Source organism: Macaca nemestrina, chromosome 20, assembly GCF_043159975.1.
Source record: "Macaca nemestrina isolate mMacNem1 chromosome 20, mMacNem.hap1, whole genome shotgun sequence".
NCBI classification, from domain to species: Eukaryota; Metazoa; Chordata; class Mammalia; order Primates; family Cercopithecidae; genus Macaca; species Macaca nemestrina.
In genome coordinates, this window is record NC_092144.1 from 55616058 (window position 1) to 55644007 (window position 27950).

General features: G+C 53.4%; 2 protein-coding genes across 5 annotated transcripts in view; one reads left to right on the forward strand and one right to left on the reverse strand.

The window, feature by feature from the left end:
* On the reverse strand, positions 1-27418 carry LOC105478547 (protein phosphatase 1 regulatory subunit 13 like). 3 transcript variants are annotated; one of them, XM_011735962.2, is made up of 14 exons: positions 27349-27368; positions 26052-26135; positions 18647-18722; positions 18390-18532; positions 17069-17582; positions 16887-16985; positions 16717-16808; positions 16002-16452; positions 12822-13282; positions 7400-7531; positions 7175-7308; positions 6913-7079; positions 3813-4012; positions 1-589 (listed from the first exon to the last, which is right to left on the reverse strand). In XM_011735962.2, exons 3-14 carry the CDS (start codon positions 18699-18701, stop codon positions 551-553), a joined length of 2487 nt encoding a protein of 828 aa, XP_011734264.2. In that variant the 5' UTR covers positions 18702-18722; positions 26052-26135; positions 27349-27368; the 3' UTR covers positions 1-550. The 3 variants fall into 3 exon arrangements, with proteins under 3 accessions (XP_011734264.2, XP_011734265.2, XP_070943239.1); XM_011735963.3 differs by lacking the exon at positions 26052-26135 and having other exon boundaries at positions 27349-27418; XM_071087138.1 differs by lacking the exon at positions 27349-27368 and having other exon boundaries at positions 26052-26502.
* The window catches only part of POLR1G (RNA polymerase I subunit G), a 3171-nt gene continuing 2599 nt past the window's right edge, over positions 27379-27950 (forward strand). The window contains exon 1 of one of the 2 annotated variants that reach the window (XM_011735959.2): positions 27379-27781. In XM_011735959.2, the coding sequence (XP_011734261.2) occupies positions 27754-27781 (28 nt within the window). In that variant the 5' untranslated portion in view covers positions 27379-27753. The remainder of the gene's footprint in view (positions 27782-27950) is intronic. The other variant, XM_011735961.2, reaches the window with a different exon arrangement.

Here is a 27950-nt window from a genome sequence, read left to right on the forward strand (position 1 = left end):
TTTCTGTGCAAACTACTTTTATTTATAAGGAAAGTTTCCCTATTTTGTTTATAAACATTAAACCAGTGCTGTGTGAAGGCACTTAATTGGGGAGAGGAGGGGCAGGGATCCTGGTAGAGACCAGTGTTTCTCACCCAGACCCCAAGACTGCTGGGAGAGATGGAGTCAGTGGTGACCCCCAGAAATATCCAGTGGTGTGGTCGCCCATCCCAGGCTCTGCTGGGCAGGTGGGTGGCTTGCTGGGGGATGTGATGGTGGCAGTAGGCATGGGAGGCACTTTGGACGGGATCTGATTTGGCAGAAGGAAGTGGTTTCCTCTCCCCAGTGATTTCCAGCCCCTCCCGGACCTCCCAAGGCTAAGGCAGATTCCTAAACTTAAGGCTGGGGTCCTCCTTCTCCCCTGAACTTCCGGGAGAACAGAGAACCGGTGGCGAGAACCACCACCAGCAGGGTGAGGGGTGCAGATAAAGGCAGCAAAAAACAGGGGGTGGTCTGCAGGGAAGGCAGGATTGCTTGTTTCTGTCGGCCTCAGAAACCTCCTTCTATCCTGCTAGACTTTACTCCTTTGAGGCTTCACCCTGGGGAAGAGCTGGGGAGAGACAGGATCTTCAGACATCAGGAGCTCCCACCTCCTCATCCCACACGCAAATCCGCTGCCTGTCTGCATCCTCCCACCCCTTCCTAAGGGAACCTCTCAGCACCTCCCAAACTGCTCCAGAATCCAAGTTCTGTGTCACCTCCAAGCGCCAGACGGAAGCTTCCAATCAGAGCCTCCATTGATGAAATGGAATATTTCCAGTCTCTCCTAACTGCCACAAGGAGAAGCCCACCTCTCTCTAACACCTTGGCTGTCTTTTTGGGTCCCACTTCCATATTTAAAAAAGTCTTGGCCAGGCGCGGTGGCTCAAGCCTGTAATCCCAGCACTTTGGGAGGCTGAGATGGGCGGATCACGAGGTCAGGAGATCGAGACCATCCTGGCTAACACGGTGAAACCCCGTCTCTACTAAAAAAATACAAAAAAACTAGCCGGGCAAGGAGGCGGGCGCCTGTAGTCCCAGCTACTCGGAAGGCTGAGGCAAAAGAATGGCATAAACGCGGGAGGTGGAACTTGCAGTGAGCCGAGATCCGGCCAATGCACTCCAGCCTGGGCGACAGAGCGAAACTCCGTCTCAAAAAAAACCAAAAAAACAAAAAAATCTCCCCTCTCAGGGCCAGGCGCGGTGGCTCATGCCTGTAATCCCAGCACTTTGGGAGGCCGAGGTGGGTGGATGACCTGAGCTCAGGAGTTCAAGACAAGCCTGGGCAACATGGAGAAACCCTGTCTCTACTAAAAACACAAAAAATTAGCTGGGCGTGGTGGTGCATGCCTGTAATCCTAGCTACTCGGGAGGCTGAGGCAGGAGAATCACTTGAATCCAGGAGGCGGAGGTTGCAGTGAGACAAGATCATGCCACCGCACTCCCGCCTGGGTGACAGGGCTGAGGCTGTGTCTCAAAAAACAAAACACACACACACACACACACACACACACACACACACACACACAAATAAATAAATAAATAAATCTCCCCTCTCAGGAATGTAACGGAATCTTCCTTGTCTTCTCTCCTAATTCTAATAGACAATTTTCCTCAGTTATACTATAATTTTGTTAATGGATTTTTCCTCATTCTGCCCAGTGCAGTGTAATAAAAGCTTCCTCTCCACCTGTCATATATATAAATATATATTTATATATAATATATATTTTTATAAAAATATTTTTATAAAATTTTTATAAATACATATAATTATATATATTTTAAGACACAATCTCACTTTGTCACCCATCAGGGCTCACTGCGTCAGCCTCCTGATTAGTTGGGATTACAGGTGCCCACCACCACGCCCAGCTAATTTTTTTTTTTGGTATTTTTAGTAGAGATGGAGTTTCACCATGTTGGTCAGGCTGGTCTCAAACTCCTGACCTCAGGAGATCCACCCGCCTCGGCCTCCCAAAGTGCTGGGATTACAGGTGTGAGCCACCTGGCCTAGCTCTCCATTTCCTTCTTATACATTGCTGAATCCCCATGTCAGCCCTAGAGGTCCAGTCTTTTGCCCTCTCCCAGCCTTAATCTACAATTCTTTAACTCAACCCACCATCATTAAAATGAGATTCTTCTTTGTTGCTTCCCTTGGCTAAAATGGATTATTCTTTAACCTTTCCACCAATACAATCAGGGATGATAATAAAAACATTGGATTAAGCATAAACCAATCAAATAACTAGTAAGGCAGCACTGGCCAGCACCCTACATCCTGATAGCTCTATAAACGGCTCTTCCAGCCAGATGCGGTGGATCATGCCTGCAATCCCAGGACTTTGGAAGCTGAGGCGGACAGGTCACCTGAGGTCAGGAGTTCGAGATCAACCTGGCCAACATGCCAAAACCCTGTCTACTACAAATCCAAAAAAAAACCAAACAAACAAACAAAAATGGCCGGGCGCAGTGGCTCACGCCTGTAATCCCAGCACTTTGGGAGGCCGAGACGGGCGGATCACGAGGTCAGGAGATCGAGACCATCCTGGCTAACACGGTGAAACCCCGTCTCTACTAAAAAATACAAAAAACTAGCCGGGTGAGGTGGCGGGCGCCTATAGTCCCAGCTACTCGGGAGGCTGAGGCAGGAGAATGGCGTGAACCCGGGAGGCGGAGCTTGCAGTGAGCTGAGATCCGGCCACCGCACTCCAGACTGGGTGACAAAGCGAGACTCCGTCTCAAAAAAAAAAAAAAAAAAAAAAAAAAAAAAAAAAATTAGCTGTGCTTGGTGGCACGCGCCTGTCATCCCAGCCACTCTCGAGGCCAAGGAAGGAGAATCACTTGAGCCCGGGAGGCAGAGGTTGCAGTGAGCCCACATCTTATCACTGCACTCCAGTCTGGGTGACAAAGCAAGACTCCATCTCAAATAAATAAATAAAAATTGGCTGGCCGGGCACAGTGACTCAAGTCTTGTAAGCACTTTGGGAGGCGGAGGTGGGTGGATCACGAGGTCAGGATATAGAGACCGTCCCAGCTCACACGGTGAAACCCCGTCTCTACTAAAAATACAAAAAATTAGCCAGGTGTGGTGGTGGGCACCTGTAGTCCCAGCTACTCGGGAGGCTGAGGCAGGAGAATGGTGTGAACCCAGGAGGCAGAGCTTGCAGTGAGCCGAGATTGGCCCTTGCACTCCAGCCTGGGCGACAGAGCAAGACTCCGTCTCAAAAAAAAAAAAAAAATTGGCCGGGCATGGTGGCTCATGCCTGTAATCCCAGCACTTTGGGAGACCGAGGCAGGCAGATCATTTGAAGTTAGGAGATCAAAAGCAGCCTGGCCAACATGGTGAAACCCCGTCTCTACTAAAAATACAAAAAGTAGCCGGGTGTGGTGGTGGTGGGCGCCTGTAATCCCAGGCAGGAGAACTGGTTGAGCCCAGGAGGCAGAGGTTACAGTGAGCAGAGATGGCGCCACTGCACTCCAGCCTGGGCAACAGAGCGAGACTCTGTCTCAGAAATAAATAAACAAAATTTAAAAATAAATAAATAAATAATAGAAATTTAAAAATAAAAGGGCTCTTCCTCCTCTACTCCCCTAACTATAAGGGACCTTTACCCCCGACATTACTATTAAATAGAATGGACTTCTCCTCTCCTCCCCATGATCAATAATGAGCTTTTCTGACCTCCCTCGCCCAATATAACAGTTTGTCCCTGTCACCTCTTCTTTTTCCTGTGGGATCCCCCTTTTCCCCAGCCGTCGGGATGTCCCCATGACATCTCCCCTGGGCTCACCCCGAAGTAGTTCCGCGGCACGTAGCCCTCCTGGCCGTGCAGTGCGGCCCACCACCAGTCGGTCTCCTCCGGTCCGTCCCTCCGCAGCACGGTGACCGACTCGCCCTCGCGGAAGGACAGCTCGTCCCCGAACTCGGCGCTGTAGTCCCAGAGAGCGTACACCGCCCCACTGTTCATCAGCCCCATACTCTGCTCAACGTCTGAAACATGCCACGGAGGGGAAGGTGAGAACGTGGCCCACGGGGTCCAAGAACAGGGGCCACGTGGGGACCGGGACAGGCCCTGGAATTTGGCGCCTGTCCCAGCAACCACCTGAAATCTTGTGTGTGCCCACGGCTGTGGATAGGAACAGGAGCTGGAGTCAGAGGCCAGGACTGGCCGCCTTTGAGCATTCGAGGAAACTGGGGGAGGCACGCCAGTGGGCCACCCACTCCCGAGGCAGGGTCAGCGGCTCCCATTTCCTTTTTTTTTTTTTTTTTTCTTTTTTCTTTTTTTGAGATGGAGTTTCGCTCTTGTCACCCAGGCAGGAGTGCAATGGTGCGGTCTCACTGCAACCTCCACCTCCCGAGTTAGAGCGATTCTCCCGCCTCAGCCTTCCAAGTAGCTGGGATTACAGGCGTGCGCCACCACGCCTGGCCAATTTTTGCATCTTTAGTAGAGACGGGGTTTCACCATGTTGGTCAGGCTGGTATCAAATTCCTGACCTCAAGTGATCCACCTGCCTCGGCCTTCCAAAGTGTTGGGATTACAGGCGTGAGCTACCTGACCCGGCCCTCCATTTCTTTCTTGTATATTGCTGAATCCCCTGTCAACCCTAGCGGTCCAATCTTTTGCCCTACCCTGGCGCTTAGCTTAAATGGCACAGTCTCTAAGGAAGATTCACACTGTCCTTTAAGTTGGCTCATGGACTGCCTCTTTCTTTCTTTTCTTTTCTTTTTGGAGACGGAGTCTCGCTCTGTCGCCCAGGCTGGAGTGCAGTCGCGCAATTTTGGCTCACTGCGACCTCCACCTCCGGGTTCCAGCGATTCTCCGGCCTCGGCCTCCCGTGTAGCTGGGACTACAGGCGCACGCTGCCACACCCGGCTAATTTTTAAAATATTTTTAGTAGAGATGGGGTTTCACCCTGTTGCCTAGGCTGGTTTGGAAATCCTGAGCTCAGGCAATCCGCCTGTCTCAAGCCTCCCAAAGTGCTAGGATTACGAGTCACCGCACCTGGCTTTCTTTTCTTTCTTTCTTTTTTTTTTTCTTTTATTTCTTTATTTTATTTTATTTTATTTTATTTTATTTTATTTTGAGACAAGGTCTCACTCTGCCACCCAGGCTGCAGGAGTGCAGTGGTAAAATCAAGCTCATTGCAGCCTCGAACTTCCAGATTCAAGAAATCCTCCTGCCTCAGCCTCCTCCTGATTCTTTATATTATTATTAAATATTTTGTAGGCCAGGCACAGTGGCTCACACCTATAATCACAGCACTTTGGGGGGCCAAGGTGGGCGGATCACCTGAGGTCAGGGGTTCGAGACCAACCTGGCCAACATGGCAAAACCCCATCTCTACTACAAATACAAAACAAATAAAAATGCAAAAAAGTTAGCGGGATGTGGTGGCACGTGCCTGTAATCCCAGCTACTGAGGAGCCTGAGGCAGGAGAATTGCTTTCACCCAGGAGGCAGAGGTTGCAGTGAGCTATGGCGCCATTGCACTCTAGCTTGGGTGATAGAGCAAGACTCTGTCTCAAAAAATAAATAAATATGGCCGGGCGCGGTGGCTCAAGCCTGTAATCCCAGCACTTTGGGAGGCCAAGGCGGGTGGATCACAAGGTCAGGAGATTGAGACTATCCTGGCTAACATGGTGAAACCCCGTCTCTACTAAAAATATAAAAAACTAGCCGGGCACGGTGGCGGGCGCCTGTAGTCTCAGCTACTTGGGAGGCTGAGGCGGGAGAATGGCGTGAACCCGGGAGGCGGAGCTTGCAGTGAGCCGAGATCACGCCACTGCACTCCAGCCTGGGAGACACAGCGAGACTCCGTCTCAAAAAAAAATAAAAAATAAAAAATAAATAAATAAATAAATAAAAATTAAAATAAAATATTTTGTAGAGGTCAGGTGTGGTGGCTCACACCTGAATCTTAGCACTTTGGGAGGCGAAGGCGGGCAGATTGCCTGAGCTCAAGATTTCGGGACCAGCCTGGGCAACACGGCGAAACCCCATCTGTACTAAAAATACAAAAAATTAGTTGGGCATGGTGGTGAGCACCTGTAGTCCCAGCTACTCGAGAGGCTGAGGCAGAAGAATTGCTTGAATCCAGGAGGTGGAGGTTGCAGTGAGCCGAGATTGAGCCACTGCACTCCAGCCTGGCAGTCTCAAAAATAATAATAAAAATTAATAAATAAATATTTTGTAGAGACAGCGGTCTCTACAACGTCCTGTAGCCTGACCAGGCTCAACTTTCAAATATATAACCCTTTGTCTCACCCATAAGTCCTAGAACCTGCCTCACTCCAACTCTCCGTGAAGTTCCTCGCCGGCACGGAGATACAACTGGCTCCTCCAGGTGTGAAATGACCCTGTGCACAATCCCTGTGCCTACTTCGCCCCGCCTGTCGGGGAACCAGGTGATGCAGCCTGCCCCCTGGAGAGATAGGGTACAGCCTCGTGTCTTCCTACAAGCCCCTTTCCAGCCGCTGCAGCCTGCTCACCTGCCAGGGGTGTGGCAATGCCTCTCCCACAAGTGGCAGAGCCCACTTGCCCAGAGCCCTATGCCAGGTGGATGGCAGGGTTGAAACGTTCAGTTCCTCACCCTTGAAGATGCGAAAGGTGAACAGACCAATCTTCACAGCCACTCTCCTCCCCAAAGGTGTCCAGCTCACATAGCACAGCCTCCATGTCCCCTTTTCCCTTAGGAGGGCACAGTCCCCCACCCCCGCAGGCAGTCCATCCCTCCTCCTCCTCCTCCTCCGCAATCCTGCTAAGTGATTGGTACAGCCCCCACACCTTCCTCTCCCTAGTAGGGGGTAGTAGCGCCCCTCCCCGCTCCTGCGCACGGGCCAGGTACCCAGGCGCCAGTAGCCCTGCCCTCGCCAGCAGCCCTGCCTCGCACCTGCCAGGTAGGTGGCGCAGTCAGCATAACCCTCGCGGTAAGGGTCGCACTTCTCGAAGGCAGTGGCGCCGTCGCTGAGCGTGGTGGCGAAGATTGCAGCGCCGTGCTGCACCAGCGCCATGCAGATGACTGTGTCATTGCACGACGCTGCGCAGTGCAAGGGTGTCCTAGATGTGGGGGTGGGGGGTTGCGGGGAGGGATGCATGAGAGGCTGCGCGTCCGCCCACGGGGGACCCAGCCCACCGCGCGGGTCGGGGCTCACCAGCCGTGGCTGTCGGGGGAGTTGACATTGGCACCCGTGGTGATGAGGAAGTCCACGATGGAGTAGTTGGCGCCGCAGATGGCATTGTGCAGGGCAGTGATGCCCTCCTCGTTGGGCTGGCTCGGATCGTTCATCTGAGTGCACCGGGGGAGAGGAAAGTCTCAGTCCCGCGCCTGGCATCTGCGCCGCCCCCGCCGCGCCCACCTCCCGCTCAGCAGCGCTCACCTCCTTCACTGCCTGCTGCACCACCTCCAGCTCCCCGGTCAGCGCCGCGTCCAGGAGGAGCACCAGAGGGTTGAGGCGCGCGCGGCGGGCCTTGCGCGGGGAGCCAGCCTTCCGCAGCACAGAGCGCATCTCCTGGGCGACAGGGCGCAAAGGTCAGCGACTTGGAGGGATTTTTAGTATATCCACGACACAGAGTAGGAAACAGGTCCAGGGACCTGTGGCACCCATCTAGACAGGGGTAGGACTGGGATTCCCTCGGGGTGGGGTGCTGGGGTGCCTTCCATCTCCTCCTAGAGCCTCCAGTTCCCTGCCATAGACAGGGAATACCGTGATTTGAGAATCTTGGACCTTGAAAGTTGAGAGAAAGCTGGGGGCCATGGGATTGGTGGCAAAGTAATTCTATCAGTTCAAAACAATGATTGTGAAAGCCAGTTATTCAATTCACACAGTCTTACATTTCTTTTGTTAATGAATGCAAAGAGGCACACATGACAAAATCTTACCAGGTGTGTTCATTCCAGATGTTTGGAATTTGAGTATTTTATTATTCTTCGTGCTTTCTCTTTTCTTTTTTTTTTTTTTTTTTTTTTTTTGAGACGGAGTCTCCCTCTGTCCCCCAGGCTGGAGTGCAGTGCAGTGGTGTGATCTCAGCTCACTGCAACCTCTACCCCCCAGGTTCAAGCAATTCTCCTGCCTCAGCCTCCTGAGTAGCTGGGATTATAGGGATGGGCCACCACACCTGGCTAATTTTCATATTTTTAGTAGAGACAGGGTTTCGCCATGTAGTCTAGGTTGGTCTGGAACTTCTGACTTCAGGTGATCCACCCGAAAGTGCTAGGATTACAGGTGTGAGCCATTGCGCCCGGTCTCATGTGCTTTCTTATTTTTAATTTTCTTCCTATAAGATTCCTTTATTCTGGGCTGGGCGAGCGCACACCCGTGGTCCCAGCTACTTGGGAGGCTGAGGCAGGAGGATTGTTTGAATGGAAGAGATGGAGGCTGCATTGAGTCATGATCATGCCACTGCACTCTAGCCTGGGCAACACAGTGAGACCCAGTCTCAAAAGAAAAAAAATGCATTTATTTATTCCAAGTGTGTGAGTGCGTAGCATTTGTGATTCTGGTCTTTGCTGTCAGTGATTTTAAGATTCTGGAATTCAGAGAGCCCAACAGCCATGGAAACCAAAATTCCCAGATGCTCACTTATTTCAAGTTTTCCAATATGTTGTGATTGCAGACATGCTAGGTTGTGCTATTTCAAATTGCTGAGGGGCCAGGACTTTGCAATCCCAAGATTCTATGATTGAGAACTTTAATATTTTTCCATTAGAATTTTATTTTTATTTTTATTTTTTTGGAGATAGAGTCTCACTGTGTCGCCTAGGCTGGAGTGTAGTGGCGTGATCTTGGTTCACAGCAAGCTCCGCCTCCCAGGTTCATGCCATTCTCCTGCCTCAGCCTCCCAAGTAGCTGGGACTACAGGTGCCCGCCACCACGCTTGGCTATTTTGTATTTTTAGTAGAGACAGGGTTTCACCGTGTTAACCAGGACGGTCTTGATCTCTTGACCTTGTGATCCACCCACCTCGGCCTCCCAAGGTGCTGGGATTACAGGTGTAAGCCACCATGCCTGGCCTAGAATTTCATTTTAAAAGACTAGAAGGAAATGCCTGGGTGTGGTGGCTCATGTGTGTAATCCCAGCACTTTGGGAGGCTGAGGAGAGTGGATCACCTGAGGTCAGGCAGGAGTTCAAGACCAGCCCAGCCAACATGGTGAAACCCCGTCTCTACTAAAAATACAAAAATTAGCTGGGCATGGTGGCACACGCCTGTAATCCCAGCTATTCAGGAGGCCGTGGCACAAGAATCACTTGAACCCAAGAGGCAGAGTTATAGTGAGCTGAGATGGCGCTACTTGGGTGACAGAGTGAGACTCCATCTCAAAAAAAAAAAGAAAGACTAGAAGGAAATATTCAAAATGTTAATGATGGGCCGGGCGCGGTGGCTCAAGCCTGTAATCCCAGCACTTTGGGAGGCCGAGACGGGCGGATCACAAGGTCAGGAGATCGAGACCATCCTGGCTAACGCAGTGAAACCCCGTCTCTACTAAAAAAAATACAAAAAACTAGCCGGGCGAGGTGGCGGGCGCCTGTAGTCCCAGCTACTCGGGAGGCTGAGGCAGGAGAATGGCATGAACCCAGGAGGCGGAGCTTGCAGTGAGCTGAAATCCGGCCACTGCACTCCAGCCTGGGTGACAGAGCGAGACTCTGTCTCAAAAAAAAAAAAAATTGTTAATGATGGTTCTCTGTGGGTGGTGTGATTTTGTCCTCCTTCTATTTTTATTTATTTTCCCCAAGCTCTCTAATGTGTTGGTGTATGGAAAGCATTAATTTAAAATATAAATCTCGGCCGGGCGCGATGGCTCAAGCCTGTAATCCCAGCACTTTGGGAGGCCGAGACGGGCGGATCACGAGGTCAGGAGATCGAGACCATCCTGGCTAACACGGTGAAACCCCGTCTCTACTAAAAAATACAAAAAACTAGCCGGGCGAGGTGGCGGGCGCCTGTAGTCCCAGCTACTCGGGAGGCTGAGGCAGGAGAATGGTGTAAACCCGGGAGGCGGAGCTTGCAGTGAGCCGAGATCGCGCCACTGCACTCCAGCCTGGGTGACAGAGCCAGACTCCGTCTCAAAAAATAAATAAATAAATAAATAAAAAATAAATCTCAGCTGGGCACAGTGGCTCATGCCTGGTTTGAGACCAGCCTGGACAACATAGTGAGAACTGTCTCTACAAAAAATGTTAAACATTATCTGGGAGTGGTGGTGCATGCCTGTAGTCCCAGCCACGGGGGAGGCTGAGGCATGAGGATCAATTGAGTCCAGTAGGTGGAGGCTGCAGTGAGCCATGATCTTGCCACTGCACTCCAGCCTGGGCAACAGAGTGAGACTCTGTCTCAATAATAATAATAATAACCCTCTATTACAACATATCAGTGCATGAATTTGTGATTTTATAATTCAAAATATGAGCATCTTTAATTGTTAGATTTGGTGACTTCAAGAATCGATAATAATCAGTCCATGATACTAACTTTATCATTTTTTTTTTTTAAGAGAAGAGATTCCTTTTATTTTATTTTGAGACAGAATTTCTCTCTGTTGCCCAGGCTGGAGTGCAGTGGTGTGATCTCGGCTCATTGCAGCCTCTGCCTCCTAGGTTCAAGCAATTCTCCTGCCTGAGCCTCCCGAGTAGCTGGGATGACAAGCATGTACCACCAGGCCCGGCTTATTTTTGGTAGAGACGGGATTTCACCATTTTGGCCAGGCTGGTCTTGAACTCCTGACCTCAAGTGATCCACCTGCCTCGGCCTCCCGAAGTGCTAGGATTACAGGCATGAGCCACCGTGCCTGGCCTAACATTATAATTCTAAGATCCTGTCCAATCCTTTAAATGCTCTAGGGCTCTAAAATGTTACTATTCTAAGATGGTGACACTAGCGTTTGATTCTTACATTCTATGACTTTTTAAGTTTCTCTGTGGCCAGGACTTTGTGATTCTACAATGGGATGCTCAACCATTTCAACATGCTGTTATTCTTCCCCTCTTGATTTCAAAATCCTCAGCCTCAAGGTTCCTTGCCTTTACTCTCAGGAGGACCTGGGAATAGGCATTTTGGGGTGTCCACCTGACCCCTACTTCTCTGAGAAGTTATCTCTTCCCTCTGTTTAACCACACGGATTATTCAGGTCTGTTCCATGTGGCTTAAACCCTCTTCCCAGTCAGGATGCAGGGACCAAGAACAGCAGGAGACCATCCCCTGGTCCAATGGTGACAGCAGTAAGAGCAGTTAACAGTTATGTGCCAGGTATTATGCTAAGCACTACGTTAATGTATTTCATCTTGGCTGGGTGTGGTGGCTCACGCCTGTAATCCCAGCACTTTGGGAAGCCAGGGCAGGCAGATCACTTGAGGTCAGGAGTTCAAGCCAACATGGTGAAACCCCATCTCTACCAAAAATACAAAAATTAGCTGGGTGTGGTGGCATATGCCTGTAATCCCAGCTATTTGGGAGACTGACGCAGGAGAATCGCTTTAACCCAGGAGGTGGAGTCCCGCACTCAGCCGAGACTCACTTTTTGTTTATTTATTTATTTAGAGATGGAGTCTTGCTGTGTCACCCAGGCTGGAGTGCAGTGGTGCGATCTCGGCTCACTACAACCTCCGCCTTCTGGGTTTAAGCGATTCTCCCGCCTCAGCCTCCTAAGTAGCTGGGATTACAGGCGAGCGCCACCACTCCTGGCTAATTTTTGTATTTTTTTTACTAGAGACAGGGTTTCATCATGTTGGTCAGGCTGGACTCGAACCTCTGAGCTCATGATCCGCCCACCTCAGCCTCCCAAAGTGCTGGGATTACAGGCATGAGCCACTGCACCCGGCTGAGACTCACTATTTTATAAGGGAGAGCAAAGCCAGGCACAGTGGCTCATGTCTCTAATCCCAGCACTTTGAGAGGCTGAGGCAGGCGGATCACTTGAGGTCAGGAGTGTGAGACCAGGGTGGCCAACACAGTGAAACCTCATCTCTACTAAAAACACAAAAATTAGCCAGGTGTGGTAGCACAGGCTTATAATCCCAGTTACTTGGGAAGCTAAGGTGGGAGGATGGCTTGAACCTGGGAGGTGGAGGTTGCAGTGAGCGGAGATCAAGCCACTGTACTCCAGCCTGAGTGACGGAGCAAGACTCTGCCTGGAAAAAAAAAAAAAGAGGAGAGAGCAGAGCAAACACAAGAGACACAGAGACAAAGAGGGAGAGAAGAGAGGGTGACTGCTTTGATTCAGGCAAGACTTCTCAGTCCCAGAATGAACTCACTGTTGTGCCAAGACTTAGTCATGTCCAGGAGTAAGACTCGAGATTGCTGAAGGAATGCCCGGGGAAGGGCACAGGTACAGGTTATTGCAGAGAAGGAGCAGAGTACATCTCCATGTAGCCACGACTCCCAGATGGCCCTCCATACACTCACACACAGGTATGCCTAAAGACTACATTTCCCAGCATCCCATTGCAATGGGGCTCCTGGCCAGTGGGAGTGGGCGGAGTGATGTGTGAACTCTCAGGTTCTGCCTGAAAGGGGAAAGCACACTTTCTCTTCTTCTCTCTTCCTGGCTGGAGGGCAGACTTGGTGACAGCCATCTAGGACCATGAGGGCAGGCTCACCCCCTGATGGATGGCAGAGCCTCAGGTAGATGGAGCCTGAGTCCTGACTCCAGTGAGCTGCCTACAGTCCTGGGCTGCAAACTCCTGGACTTTTACTCAAAAGAGGAGTACACTTCGATCTCATCTACACTGTATTTGGGGGGCTCTTTGCTACAGCCCTTGGATCCACGTAGCAAACATACCCCAGTTTCCTCCTGTATTACTTACCATGCTCTGTAGCTGCTCTGGTGGGCTGCTCTGGGATGGGGCCGGGGGTGGAATGGGAGCTGGTGGGGCAGGAGCAGGAGGCCCTGCCCTGGCCTCAGATCCCTCAGTGATGGTGGACAGCTCTGGCTCCGGCCCCCCGGGCCCTGGCCCCCCATGGCGATGGAAGAGGCGGCTGATGATCTGTTGGTACTGTTTCTTGTGGGTAGGGGGCAGGGCCACGGCAGGGGCCTGCTCCATGGAGCCCCTGCGTTTGAGGGGCCGGGGAATTTCCGCCAGCACCCGTGCCACCTCCTCCAGCTCGGGTACCGACTGTGCCTCCGGTGGCAGTGCTGGCTGCAGCCTCGTGGGGCTGAGAGGCCTTGCTACAGTGCCTTCATCCACATCGCCAGCCTCCAGCACTGGGGTCAGCAGCCCCTCTATCTCCAGCTCAGGCTCCAGCTCGGTGGGGGGTTTGGGAGGTCCTAGCCGGAACAAGAGCCCCATCAGAAGACAGGTCCCCAGGAGACAGCCAAGACTCCCTCTCCACAACTTCCAGGACATACAACCAGTATGTGTGACCTCAGGGAAGTTCCTTGCCCTCTCTGGGCTACACTTTCCTTGGGCTGTGAATAATATACAATTATGATGCCTCCCATTTATTGAGCAGTTAGTATGTGCCTGGTGCTTTACATGCCTACCTTACTGTAATCTCACCACTGCCTTGTGAGGTAGATAGACTGCCATCTCCACATTACTGAAAGGGAATCTGGGCCTCAGAGAGGACAAGCCAGTTGCCCAAAGCCATGCTTGAACTCAGTTCTGGCTGACTCTAGAATCCACTTCTACCAACCATGATAGATATGACTTTCTGAGATCCTAAGAACTTCCTCTCCTAACATCTCAGGCAGAAAACTCCAGCAGGAAGTAGAATCCTGGTGTTTAATGATTTCTTCTCTGTCTTACTCACTCTGGCAGTAAAGCAAGTGGAAATAAAAATACGCATTATTGGCTGAGTGGAGTGGCTCATGCCTGTAATCCCAGAACTTTGGGAGGCTGAGGCAGGCAGATCTCTTGAGGTCAGGAGTTTGAGACCAGCCTGGCCAACATGGTGAAATCCCATCTCTACTAAAAATACAAAAAAAAAAAAAAAAAATTTGCTGGGCGTGGTGGCACCTGCCTGTCATTCCAGCTACTCGGGAGGCTAAGGCATAGGAATCACTTCAACCCAGGAGGCGGAGGTTGCAGTGAGCTGAGATTGCACCACTAGACTCCAACCTGGGTGACAGAGTGAGATTCCATCTCTCTCTCTCTCTCTACACACACACACACACACACACAACATTATGTATATAATGTATATATATTTATATATAGTATGTATATACATATAAATAATACACACACACACACGTCTGGGCGTGGTATCTCATGCCTGTAATCCCAGCACTTTAGGAGGCCGAGGTGGGCGGATCACCTGAGGTCAGGGATTTGAGTCCAGCCTGGCCAACATGGCAAAACCTCGTTGCTACTAAAAATACAAAAAATTAGTTGGGTGTGGTGGTGCATGCCTGTAATCCCAGCTACTTGGGAAGCTGAGGCAGGAGATTCACTTGAACCTGGGAGGTGGAGGTTGCAGTGAGCTGAAATCTCACCATTGCACTCCAGCCTGGGCAACAAGAGTGAAACGCCTTCCCAAAAAAAAAAAAAAAAAAAAGCCACACACACATATGCATTATTTCATTGAATCCCCTTCACAATTCTATAGGGTAGATACTATTAATCTCTCTTCACAGATGGGAAACAGAGGTTCAGACAAGTAATTTATCCTCAGTCACACAGCAACTCAGCAGTGTTAGCCAGGATGGTCTTGATCTCCTGATCTTGTGATCTGCCTGCCTCGGTCTCCCAAAGTGCTGGGATTACAGGTGTGAGCCACTGTGCCGGGCTTTTTTTTTTATTATTTATTTTTATTTTTTTTATTTTTTAGTAAAGATGGGGTTTCGGCCGGGCGCGGTGGCTCAAGCCTGTAATCCCAGCACTTTGGGAGGCCGAGATGGGCGGATCACGAGGTCAGGAGATCGAGACCATCCTGGCTAACATGGTGAAACCCTGTCTCTACTAAAAATACTAAAAAACTAGCCGGGCGAGGTGGCAGGCGCCTGTAGTCCCAGCTACTCAGGAAGCTGAGGCAGGAGAATGGCGTAAACCCAGGAGGCGGAGCTTGCAGTGAGCTGAGATCCGGCCACTGTACTCCAGCCTGGGCGACAGAGCGAGACTCCGTCTCAAACAAAAAAACAAAAAACAAAAAAGACGGGGTTTCACCGTGTTAGCCAGGATGGTCTCGATCTCCTGACCTTGTGATCTGCCCACCTCGGCCTCCCAAAGTGCTGGGATTACAGGCGTGAGCCACCGCGCCCGGCCTTCTTTTGTATTTTTGATAGAGATGGGAGTTCGTCATGTTGGCCAGGCTAGTCTCGAACTCTTGACCTCAAGTGATCTGCCCACTTCGGCCTCCCAAAGTGTTGGGATTACAGGTGTGAGCAACTGCACCTGGCCCATCAGGTGCTGTTTTAAGGACTTTATATGAATTTAATAACATATGTCAATAAGATAGATTCTATCACTATTTGACTTTTTTTTTGAGACAGAGTCTCGCTCTGTCACCCAGGCTGGAGTGCAGTGGCGCAATCTCAGCTCACTGCAACCTCCACCTCCCAAGTGATTCTACTGCCTCAGCCTCCTGAGTAGCTGGGACTACAGGCACCTGCCACCACACCCAGATAATTTTTGTATTTTTAGTAGAGATGGGGTTTCATCATATTGGCCAGGCTGGTCTCAAACTTCTGACTTTGTGATCCACCCGCCTTGGCCTCCCTAAGTGCTGGGATTACAGGCGTGAGCCACTACGCCCGGCTCCTTATTTGCCTTTTACACTTAAGAAAATTGAGGCCCAGAGAGGTTAAGTGACTTCCCCAAGGTCACACAACCGGGCAGTCTGGCTTCAGGGTCCACACTTAACCTTTGCGCTGTCCCTGACTCCTACCCAAATTCCCAAGCTCACCTGGCCTAGCTCTCTGCAGGGACAGTGCTTATAAAGGGGCATTTGGCTGTGATCTCCCCACCTCCCCAGGGCTGGTCTGGTCCCCCTGACAATTTGTTCTCCCTTCACCCAGTCCTCTAGGGCCCTCATTGCTGACTCACCTTCGTTCACAGGGGGCCATGTCTGTTGGGGAGGCTGGGGGGCTGGGGTAGGGAGTTGGGGTTGTGGCTGGGGCTGTGGGGGCAGCTGGGGCTGTGGTTGTGGCTGGGGCTGTGGTTGTGGCTGGGGCTGGGGAGGCAGCTTAGGCAGGGGTGCTCTGGTGAAGAGGGGGGACCCAGGGAGCATGGCGCGGCTGGCCCCGTGCTCCCAGAAGGCATTCTGCAGCTTGAAGATCATGCTGAGGGGGATGGGACGCTGGCGCGGGGCCCCGCGGGGCTGGGGGCTGGAGGGGGGCATGGGGATGCGGCTGACGGGCTGCCAGCTGCGAGGCAAAGTGCCTGACGGCCCCGCGGAGCCCAGCGAGCGGCGGTAGCTGCCCGCGTCGGAACGCCGGTCGCTGGCCAGAGGAGAGACTTTGTAATTGCGCGGCAGGGTGGCGCTGGTGAGGTTGTCCTGGGGAAGAGGGCAGGGAGAAGGGGATCGGTTGAGAGAGGGAAGGTGGAGGGGAGGTAGGGAGAGGAGGTGAGGGAAGCCCTGGGAGTGAGGGAGAAGAAAGGGTGAGGAAGGGGCAGAAACCCGGCGCAGTGAAGGGAGAGCATGGGAAAGGGCGCCGAGACCCCGATCGCAGCCACCAGGGAGAGACTGGCCGTGACCCCGCTCCCCGACCCGGCTCCTCGACCTTCCCCAGCCTCTCCTCCCCAGGCGTCGCCTCCTCACCTTGCCGGTGCCCCCCAGTCCATCCAGGCTGCTCTCCCTCCAAGGCAACAACTGCAGGCTCGGCGAGGCGGGCCGGGCAAAGACATCCAGGCCTATGGGGCGAGAATCGTCAGGGTCTGGGGGGCTGCCTCTCCTCTAGGTCGTCCACTCACCGGGCCTCCACCACTCACGTTCATAGCTCGCTGTCTGCGAAGGCTTCTTCTCGTACGCCACGTCCAGGTCAGACTCGTTCCAGGCTTTCGGGGGCCGCCGGCGCAGTGTCAGGTCGTCTGGGGAGAAGTTTCCAGTGAGGTTGAGATGGAGGGGTGGTGAGTCCCGGATCCCTCCTCCCACTTCGGGCCCCCGGGTTCACCTTGCGCGCGCAGAGGCGGGGCGAAGGCGCTACCGCCCGAGCCTAGCAGGGAGCTCCCAAAGGCGGACGCCGGCGCGTCGTAGGCGGTGGCAGGGAGACGCGGTGAAGGCCCGCGCTCTGGGAAGAAGGCCTGGGGCCCCTCCGCCAGGGGGCTGCCGCGGGGGGAGGCTGCGCGGCCCAGGAAGTCGAAAGGCGTGGGAGGACCCTGCTGGCGTAGCGGGCCTGGCCCGGGCCGCGGGGAGGGCGCACGGCCAAGGGAGCTGCCTGCGCCATCGAAGGCACGGGGTCTGGGCGAGGGCGCGCGGTCCAAGCTGCCGTAGGCGTCCGGCTGCAGGTAGAGCGGGGTGCGTGGTGACGACGGCCGGCCTTTGGGGGACAGCGGGCTGTAGGGGTGTAGGGTTGGGGCACTCTCTGATCGTCCGAATGGGGTGTCTGCGCCGTCGGTGGCCGCCTTCCGGGGGGACCCTCGGCTGCCAAAGGGCTCAGGGATGGAGCTGGAGCTGTACCGGGGCGGCTGTGGGGAGGCCAGAACATTGAGGGATGGATCAAAGAAGACATTAGTGGAAGGGTTGGTGTGTGTGAGGGGGTGTCAAGAGAGATCACTGGAGGTCAACCCAGAGGAGGCCGACCGACGATGGAAATTCAGGCACAGAGAGCCCAGGTGAGGAGTGGTGGGGAGACAGCCGTGGCTAGCCCATTACGCTATGTCGCCTTTATGCCGCTTAGGTAAACGTCTCTTTCCTTCCGATGGTCCCGTTACATGTCCACCTCCACTGGTCCCCTCTTTCTTTTCTTTTCTTTTCTTTTCATTTCTTTCTCTCTCTCTCTTTTTTCTTTCCTTGGCTCACTGCAGCCACGACCTCCCTGACTTAGTGTGATCCTCCCACCTCAGCCTCTTGAGTAGCTGGGATTACAGGCATGCATCACCACACCAGGCTAACTTTTGTATTTTTAGTAGAAACAGGGTTTCACCATGTTAGCCAGGTTGGTCTTGAACTCCTGACCTCAAGTGATCCGCCTGCCTCCCAAAATGCTGAGATTACAGGCGTGAGCCACCGTGCCCGGCCAGATTTTTAAAAAATTATTTGTAGAGGCTGGTCTCGAACTCTTAGGCTCAAGCAATTCTCTCGCTTCGGCCTTCCAAAGTGTTGGGATTCCAGGCCTGAGCCATCGCGCCTGGCCTGGTCCCCTTTTTTCAAGTTCCCTTGAAGAGCCCACAACCTGCATAACTATATGGGGCAATCTTGCCTGAAATCCAGGCCTCTGGTCTGGGGTCTGGAGAGAAGCTGGCTTTGGAGGTCAAGGCGGGAACCAGGCTTACCCTAGAAGGGGGTCCGGCCTGCGGGCTAGGAGGCGCAGGAGAGTCTGACCACAGCGACTCCAGCTGCTTGGTCAGTTCATCCACCTTGGCCGCTGCCGTGTCCAGCTCCATCTGCTTCAGATCCATGTGTTTCATGGCCAGCGCTGGGGAGGCGGAGTGGAGGTAAGGACCAGGCCTCCTGGCAGGGGCTGGCCTCAGCACCCCCCGCCCGCTGCCGAGGACCCCGCCCCGCCAGCCCCCCTCCCACTCCAGCTCACACTGGAAGTTCATGTCCAGAAAGTCCCGCGCGCTCTGGAATGCCTCGCTGTCCATGGTGCCGGCCGGAGCGGGCGCCTGCATGGTGGGGAGGGAGGGAGCCGGCTAAGACCCCGCCCCTCTAGACTCCGCCCTTAGGGAGCCAGGGGCCGTCAGGAGCGGGACAACGCCTTAACTCAGTTCCTTCCCCCGGAAGCCCTTTACCCTTTCACCTCCCCAGCTGGGAAATGCCAACTCCTCCAAAGCCAAGTCCATGCGCCACGGAGAAGTCCAAACCCAGTCTAAAGGCTCCGGATAATTCACTTTCTGTCTTTTATTTATTTTTTTTTTTTTTGAAACGGAGTCTCACTCTGTCGCCCAGGCTGGAGTGCAGTGGCCGGATCTCAGCTCACTGCAAGCTCCGCCTCCCGGGTTTACCCCATTCTCCCGCCTCAGCCTCCGGAGTAGCTGGGACTACAGGCGCCTGCCACCTCGCCCGGCTAGTTTTTTTTTTTTGTATTTTTTAGTAGAGACGGGGTTTCACCATGTTAGCCAGGATGGTCTCGATCTCCTGACCTCGTGATCCGCCCGTCTCGGCCTCCCAAAGTGCTGGGATTACAGGCTTGAGCCACCGCGCCCGGCCCTGTCTTTTTTTTTTAAGACGGAGTCTCGGCCGGGCGCGGTGGCTCAAGCCTGTAATCCCAGCACTTTGGGAGGCCGAGACGGGCGGATCACGAGGTCAGGAGATCTAGACCATCCTGGCTAACACAATGAAACCCCGTCTCCACTAAAAATACAAAAAAATTAGCCGGGCGTGGTGGCGGCGCCTGTAGTCCCAGCTACTCGGGAGGCTGAGGCAGGAGAATAGCGGGAACCCGGGAGGCGGAGCTTGCAGTAAGCCGAGATCTCCCAGGCTGGAGTGCAATGACGCGATCTCGGCTCACTGCAACCTCCACCTCCCGGGTTCAAGCAATTCTCCTGCCTAGCTGGGACTACAAGCGCATGCCATTACGCCCGGCTAATTTTTGTAGTTCTGAGATTACAGGCGTGAGTCACCGCGCCCGGCCGTGTCCATCTCTTTATCTCAGTCCTAAGAAGACCTGAATCACTCCTTGAACAATTATCTATTGATCACCTACAATGTGCCGGTAAACAGGATGAAATAACTATGAATTACTGTATGTTTACAAGAGACCAGGACATACTGTGCTAGATCCTGTTTTTTTGTTTTTTTGTTTGTTTGTTTTTTGTTTTGTTTTAATAATAATAATTCTGCTGTCTGCTGTGTACTAGAACCCATGCCTACTGCTTGGGGTATAATGTAGTAAATGTAGTAAAAACAACAGCCGCCAGGCGCGGTGGCTCACGCCTGTAATCCCAGTACTTTGGGAGACCCAGGCGGGCGGATCACGAGGTCAGGAGATCGAGACCATCCTGGCTAACACAGTGAAACCCCGTCTCTACTAAAAAGACAAAAATGTAGCCGGGCGTGGTGACGGAAGTCTGTAGTCCTAGCTAGTCGGGAGGCTGAGGCAGGAGAATGGTGTGAACCCGGGAGGCGGAGCTTGCACGGAGCCTTGGCAATAGTGCGAGACTCCGTCTAGAAAGAAAAGAAAAGAAAGAAAAAGAGAGAGAGAGAGAGAAAGAAAGAAAGAAAGAAAGAAAGAAAGAAAGAAAGAAAGAAAGAAAGAAAGAAAGAAAATAAGTATTAAAAAAAATACACAACAATAACCAGCCAGGCGCAGTGGCCCGTGCCTGTAACCCCAGCACTTTGGGAGGATGAGGTGGATGAATCGCTTGAAGCCAGGAGTTCGAGACCAGCCTGACCAATAAGGTGAAACCCCGTCTCTACCAAAAATACAAAAGTTAGCTGGACATGGTGGCATGTGCCTGTAATCCCAGCTACTCAGGAGGCTGAGGCACAAGACTCACTTGAACCTGGGAGGCACAGGTTGCAGTGAGTATAGATTGTGTCACTGCACTCCAGCCTGGGTGACAGAGCAAGGCTCTATTAAAAAATAATAATAATTGGCCGGGCGCGGTGGCTCAAGCCTGTAATCCCAGCACTTTGGGAGGCCGAGACGGGCGGATCACGAGGTCAGGAGATCGACACCATCCTGGCTAACATGGTGAAACCCCGTCTCTATTAAGAAATACAAAAAACTAGCCGGGCGAGGCGGCGGGCGCCTGTAGTCCCAGCTACTCGGGAGGCTGAGGCTGGAGAATGGCATGAACCCGGGAGGCGGAGCTTGCAGTGAGCTGAGATCCGGCCACTGCACTCCAGCCTGGGTGACAGAGCGAGACTCCGTCTCAAAAAAAAAAAAAAATAATAATAATAATAATAATAATAATTATTGAGAGGCCACTCCCTTCTAGAGTGGTGAGAAATGACGTGCACTCAAAGCTTCATTCAATGGTCAAAACCACCCTAGCAGGCAAGAAAGCATGGCTCAGAAACATATATTCAAGGTCACCCTGCAAGAAGTTGGTAGTTATGGGTTTCACACCCGGATCTAACTTATTCTGGGTCATCTCCACCAGATTAGAGGGGTCCCTAAGGGAAGCGACTGCTCAGCTTCCTTTCCTTAGGGTCCCCCATCCAGTGGGAGGTCTGGCTCTCACTGATCCATTGTTAGCAAGAGGAACAGGGAGGTGGCCAGGGGCGGAGGGGTAGCTGTGGTCACTGGCCCAGTGGGAGGGAGCTAGGCCACCAGGAACCGGTCAGGCCAGCACCTTCCCTATCCCCATGCTAGCCACCACGCCCACCAGCTCTGCAACCACCCTGCTGCATCCACCGCTTAGCTCTGGCGGTACAGGCAGCAGGGCAGGCTGGGTCATGCTGATACCTGCCTCTGTCTGGAAAGTCAAAGGAACAGAACCTGTTCAAGCTGGCGGCTCATTTGGATGAAACAGGGAGTGTGTGACTTTGGGCACTGAGTCCTCTCCACTCACTGGGCCTCAGTCTCCCCAACAGTGAAAGGAGGCAAATCACTTTTTTTTTTTTTTTTTTGAGACAGGGTCTCACTCTGTCACCCAGGCTGCAATTGTGACTCACTGCAGCCTCTCGACCTCCCAGCTCAAGTGGTCCTCCCGCCTCAGCCTCCTGAGTAGCTGAGACTATAGGTACAGGCTCGCGCTACCACACCTAGCCAATTTTTTAAAAAAATTTTGTAGAGACAGGGGTCTCACTTTGTTGCTCAGGCTGGTTTTGAACTCCTGGGCTCAAGCAATCTCCCGCCTCAGCCTCCCAAAGTGCTGAGATTACAGGCATGAGCCACCACACCTGGCCAAACCAGCTATTCTGAAAGGCCCCTTTAATCTCTATGAGCCCTAGACTCTGAAACTGTAAGAACCCTAGGACTGTAACTAAAGTTCTTTTTTTTTTTTTTTTTTTTTTTGAGACGGAGTCTCACTCTGTAGCCCAGGCTGGAGTGCAGTGGCCAGATCTCAGCTCACTGCAAGCTCCGCCTCCCGGGTTCACGCCATTCTCCGGCCTCAGCCTCCCAAGTAGCTGGGACTACAGGCGCCCGCCACCTCGCCCGGCTAGTTTTTTGTATTTCTTAGTAGAGACGGGGTTTCACCGTGTTAGCCAGGATGGTCTCGATCTCCTGACCTCGTGATCCACCCGTCTCGGCCTCCCAAAGTGCTGGGATTACAGGCTTGAGCCACCGTGCCCGGCCTTTTTTTTTTTTTTTTTTTTTTTGAGACAGAGTCTCGCTCTGTCACCTAGGCTGGAATGCAGTGGCGTGATCTTGGCTCACTGCAAGCTCCGCCTTCCAGGTTCACACCATTCTCCTGCCTCAGCCTCCCCAGTAGCTGGGACTACAGGAGCCCACCACCTCGCCCAGCTAATTTTTTGTATTTTTAGTAGAGACGGGGTTTCACCATGTTAGCCAGGATGGTCTCGATCTCCTGACCTCGTGATCCACCCACCTCATCCTCCCAAAGTGCTGGGATTACAGGTGTGAACCACCACACCCTGCCTGACTGTAACTAAAGTTCTATGAAGTCTAAACCCCTCAGCTTAAAAGCCTATTGTTGGAAAGCTCTGAGTCCAAGATTCTATCTTTGGAACATTCTAGAATTCTCCAATTTGTCTAACCCAGAATTCTGAGTCTTTCTGTACCACATTCTACCTAACCCAGGATTGCACTGCCCTGGAAGTCTAGATGGATGGTATAGTGGGGCTGGTAAAAGCACGAGTAAGAAGTCAGACTTCAAGAATTCAAATCTGAGGGCTGGGCATAGTAGCTTCCGCCTGTAATGCTTGCACTGTGGGAGGCCGAGGGGGGAGGACTGCTTGAGGCCAGGAGTTCAAGACCAATCTGGCCAACATAGTGAGACCCCGTTTCTTAAAAAATAATAAAAAAAAGAGAATCAAATAATCAAATCTGGCAGCACCACCGTCCAACCCTGACCAGAGTACCTCAGTTTCCTAATCTGTAAAATGGAGATAAATAACAGTTCATCTCATAGGACTATTGTAAGAATCCACCTGGTCAGAAGGTGCAGGAAGAATTCAGGGCTCTGAGAATTGAGACCTTAGGAAGAAGAGACTACAGGAATAAAAACTCAGGCATTTAGAATTTCAGAGATACACAAACAATATTTTGTTAACTGTCTGTTAAAACAGATAAATGAGCAAGTCTGTGCAGCCTCCAATGCCAGCATTCCCGCAGTAAGTGACTCTTTTTTTTCTTTTTTTTTCGTAGAGACTTGGTCTCCCTTGCGCCTGCGCTTAGCCTGGTCTCGAACTCCTAGCCTCATGGAATCCTCCCCGGCTCGATCTCCCAAAGTATTGGGATTACAGGCGTGAGCCACGGCGCCATGATCCCCAAATTTCCAAGATTCTCAGATTCCATGCTGACATCCTCTGGGTCTAAAGAAATGTCAACCCTGGGTGTGGGGCTGTGGCGGGGACAGGCGATGGGGACGTCGGAGCCACCAGGGGGCGGTCACGCCCCGACCCCCGCCAGGAGGGCGGACTGCGCCTGAGCTCAGGCCCCGGGAATGCGCAGCGGGCCCGGGCAGGTGCTGTACATCCCGCGGCGAGGGAGCGGGGCCGGGCGGGATACAAGGGCGGGGCGCGGGGGTGGCGCGGGCCGTGTGTCTGTTCCCAGGCCTCTGCCCCTGACCTCCGCCTCCGAGTCCTCTCCCCTGGGCTCCCCTCCAGCTCTAGCTCCTAGCTCTCCAGCGGGCTCCAGTCCAGCCGCAGGTACTCTCCCCTGGGCTCCTCTCTCCGCTCCACCCCTGGCTCTCCTTCCCTGGCCTCCTCTGCACCCCAGCCAGGTTCTTTAGGGCTAAGGATCCTGTGGACTTCCTGGAGGAGTCATCTTCAGTAGGAAGCGGGTCAGAGAGCCAGACTGAGCTGGGAACACCCAGGCTGGACTCCTACATCCCTGTCGGGTCACATTGAATCTGGGAGAGGCTCCACTGACTCTGGGACTCGGTTTCCTCCTTTGTGGACGTCTGTGGAATGGGCTAGGGCCTTTCCTGCTCTAAGCCTCTACTTGGGCTTGTTATTTAGCTTCTCTGTGCCTGTTTCCTCGTGTGGACCATGGGAGGAATTAATACCTTCACCTCAAAGGGGTATGAGGACTGAGTGACATTTATAAGCCATGATTAGAACAATGCCGTGCACGAAATAAAGTTCACACATACAGGATTCATAATTACCAGATGTCTTTGGCTGTCCATTATAACACAGGGTCTGGCCACAGAGTGAGGGGTCGAGACTCAATGTAATTTTTTTCCCCCTAAAAGGGTCCTTTCAACTCTTTCTGAGATCATACAAGCCCTGAGTTTTGACACCCAGGGTCTCAACTTCCTGAGCCCTTGCCTCTCAGAGTCCTCAATTCCCCCTGTACATTCCTGAGCCTGGCCAGTGATCATTCTCAGTCACTTAGGGATGGGGGGCTGGGAGAGCCCTGGAAGATTCCAGACAGAAGCTGGCAAAAGCCCAGGGTGTGAGCAATATCCACCCTCCAGCCTCTGTTTCTCCATTCGTAATGAGGAGTCCTTCCTTGGGGTCAGCAAACCTTATTTAAAGGGAAACCTCTCTGCCACCCAAGACTCCTCTAGACAATGAGAACTTTCCTACCTACCTACCAGCTCTGAGCTTGGCACACCAGAGCCCTGTCTTGGCAGCCACGGTTATTATTTTTAATTTCATTTCAGGCTATCATCAAATGTCCTTCAAGTCCAGACATTGGGAAACACCCATCTCATCAGATGCCCACCTCCCCCATTCTGTTTTTAATCCCCCCTCTTAGGACGCATGGGGGTGGAGAGAAGGGGGAGACAGACAGAGGGAGGTGCCTGGTCCTGCCCTCCCCCGGCCTCAAGGACAGACAGACACCTCCAGAATTAGCCTCTGTCCCTCCCTTATCTCCCACAATACCTCAGGTCAGACAGATGGGCGTGGAGGTGACATTTCTCACCTCAGGGTCAGGGCAAGGAGCCCTGAGGCAGAAGGTTAGTGAGAAAATCTGGCTGGGGCGGAGAGAATCCCGTCCCCCAGAGAGCTGCAGAAGGAGGAGGCAGAATCCTGACCCCACAAACTGCTGCCTGTGTGAGCTCCAAGCCTCAGTTTACCCCTTCCTCTCCGTGTAATGGTTAAATGCTCGGCTATGCAAACCTCCCAGAATCCAACAGCCGCTTTCCGGAATTCTGCCCTGGGTTCTAGAACTACCTGTGCAAACTCAGCTGTTTCCCACCCCATAAAGCAATAGGGGAGCCCACCTCCGCCAGGGGGTGCCCTAGGGCGGATGTCCCTTCTCTGGTTAGGCAGGTCTGACGCCCAGGTTAATGACATGTTGGGTTCGCTCAGTGGCACAAGGAGGTTGGAGATCTGCCTCGGTGTTTTCTCTCCTCCCCCGCCCCCATCCCCGAGCCGAAAAGTCGGGGGAGAGCCGGGACACAGCCTCCGGATGGACCCCGGGTACCTGTCATGCTCCACTTCAGGAACCCAGGCTCCACTATCCCTGCCCCACCCTTAATTCTGCTCAGAGACCTAGAAGATCGGTGGAGACAGCAGCTTGAGGGTGGCAAGGGGGTCACCCATTTCACCCTGAGCCCCACCAGTCTGAGCCTCTCATTTCTGACCAACACTCGGGGATTCGAACCCCTGTACTACCCAAAGACTCGGCTTCCTAGAGCCCTCCCAGTTCGAGAGACTCAGGAATTCCAGCTCCAACGTCTCCCCGGGGTGAAGGGGTCGAATCCCTCCATTCCAAGAATTCAGGCATCCGAACCCGCTTTCCTTCCCTCCAGTAAAACAGGTATCGGAGTTTCCTTCTAAGGATCCAGGTGTCGGCGCGCCCCAAATTCCGCCCTGGGACCTGGCGTCCAAGTCCCCTCCCAATCCTCCCAGGAACGTGAGTGTTGGGCTCTTTCAGGGCCTCTGGTCCCCAGGAGGGTGAAACTCACGGATCCGGGCAGATCCTGGCACCGGGGGGCTTCCTCCGGCTCGGGCTTCGGCTTCGGGGAGCGGAGAACGGGGCGGGGCAGGAGCTGGGAACAGGTTAGACGACGTGACTTGGGCTGGAGGGAGGCGGGTCCCGGAGGGGAGGGGGAGCCGAGGTCGCCTCGAGCACCTTGGGACTTGTAGTCCCGGAGGGATAGGACGTAGCCCGAGACGATACCATTTGGATTCACCCAGAGTCCATTTCACAGACAAGAAGGGCGAGGCCCAGAAGCCGAGAGCGACCTGGCCAGGGAGACACAGAAGAGCCGAGAGGCCTGCCTCGCTGTGGCTGCAGAAGACTGACTCCTGAGCCCTTGCTCCACCCCTTCAGGCGCAGTTTCCCCTTTCCTGATCAGTATCCCCCCGGGTCTCTGAGCCCTAATCTCCCCGTCGATAAAAACTGCGGATTGGATCTTTAAAGGATGTCCTAGCAAGAGTTCAAAATCTTAATTTGCACTACAACCCCCAGCAGCCTCCGCGACCGACCTCGGGCGACTCTTTTCATCGGGTCCTCTGGGAATTGTAGTCCTGGAGCCCGCAGGAGCAGCACCCCGGTGTCTCTCTCGCCCACGCGAAGGGAACCGTCTGGAGATCCCGGGGAGGGGAAACATTTCCCCTTTCCCTTGACCCTCCCTCCGCTCTGGAAAGCCTCTCCCACCTGGGTAGAAGGGGTGCCCCAATTCTGGAGTAGGATCTTAAATCTTGGCAGAGGGGGCGGGAAGTGGCGCTGACACACCGGCCAGGAATGCAGTCGGGTCACCCTGTCTAGCCACCTTCCCGCGGCTCCAACCGCCGCCCAACGCGGGGCGGCCCCAGTGGAAAGGGACGTGGGTGCGTCCCCCAAATCTGCATCCACGTGCGGCTGTTTACACGCGCCCTGGGGCAGGGAGGAGTTGCCGATCAGGTCCCTTCCTGAAAGTCATCGAGGCTTCCCACGCATGAGACTAAACCCCCGAGGGCATCTACAAGTCCCATTTAATCCACAAGCGCTACACCGTGCTCAGCACCACTCCACGCGTGTCGGGCTCCTGGGTCCGAGTCTCCTCCCTCAAGAACCACAAGCTCCTCCCCCTATGTTTCCCGCTCCCCCGGAGTTCAGAAGCCCCGCCCCTGGCTGGAACTTCACGCCCTCCGGACGGATTGCCCCTATTTCTCCATTTTCCCGCTTCTCCCAGTCAAGTTCTGAACTTCCGAGGCATCTGGACCTCCCCAGAAGGCATTTAACACAGAAAGCACAGCCCTGCTAACTAGGATTCTTACCTATCTCTTTAAGAATTTCAGACCAATCGACCGTCCTGTCTCTTTAAGACTTAGGAAGAGCAGTGTGGCTGCCCCTTTAAGGAGGCGTTGCAACAAACCATATTGGACAGACGATGGGGGCGACCCATCGGGACCCGACGGGCCTCTGACTCCAGCGAAACAACGAATCAGCGGCTTTCGGGAATACATTTCTCCGAAAAAGACTTCTTCCTTGGTTTTCTGATCTGCACACGTGGAAATTTCCCCCAGTTTTTCCTGCAGAACGGGAGTCGAGCGATACCTACCCCCGCGCTCCAGCACCAGTTGGGCGCTCCCGGATGAGGCCTTACCCCTTTGGATCCACGTGGTCTGCAACTGGGTGTGAGCAGCCCGGGCTACTGGGTCGCCTGTGGTGTGGGTCCCGGGATGGAGGAGCCCCAGGCCGGCGGTGAGCGTGCGTGTTGACGGGGTGCGGAGGGTGCGCTGGTGGGAGGAGAAAGGGGCGCCCGGGAAGGTTCGGGCCGAAAAGGAGGCGTCCCTGGAAGCAGGACTTGCGGAGAGCGTGCATTCCCAGTGGGCGAACGGGAATACGAACGGAGAGAAGGTTATCTTGTTGGGGGCTA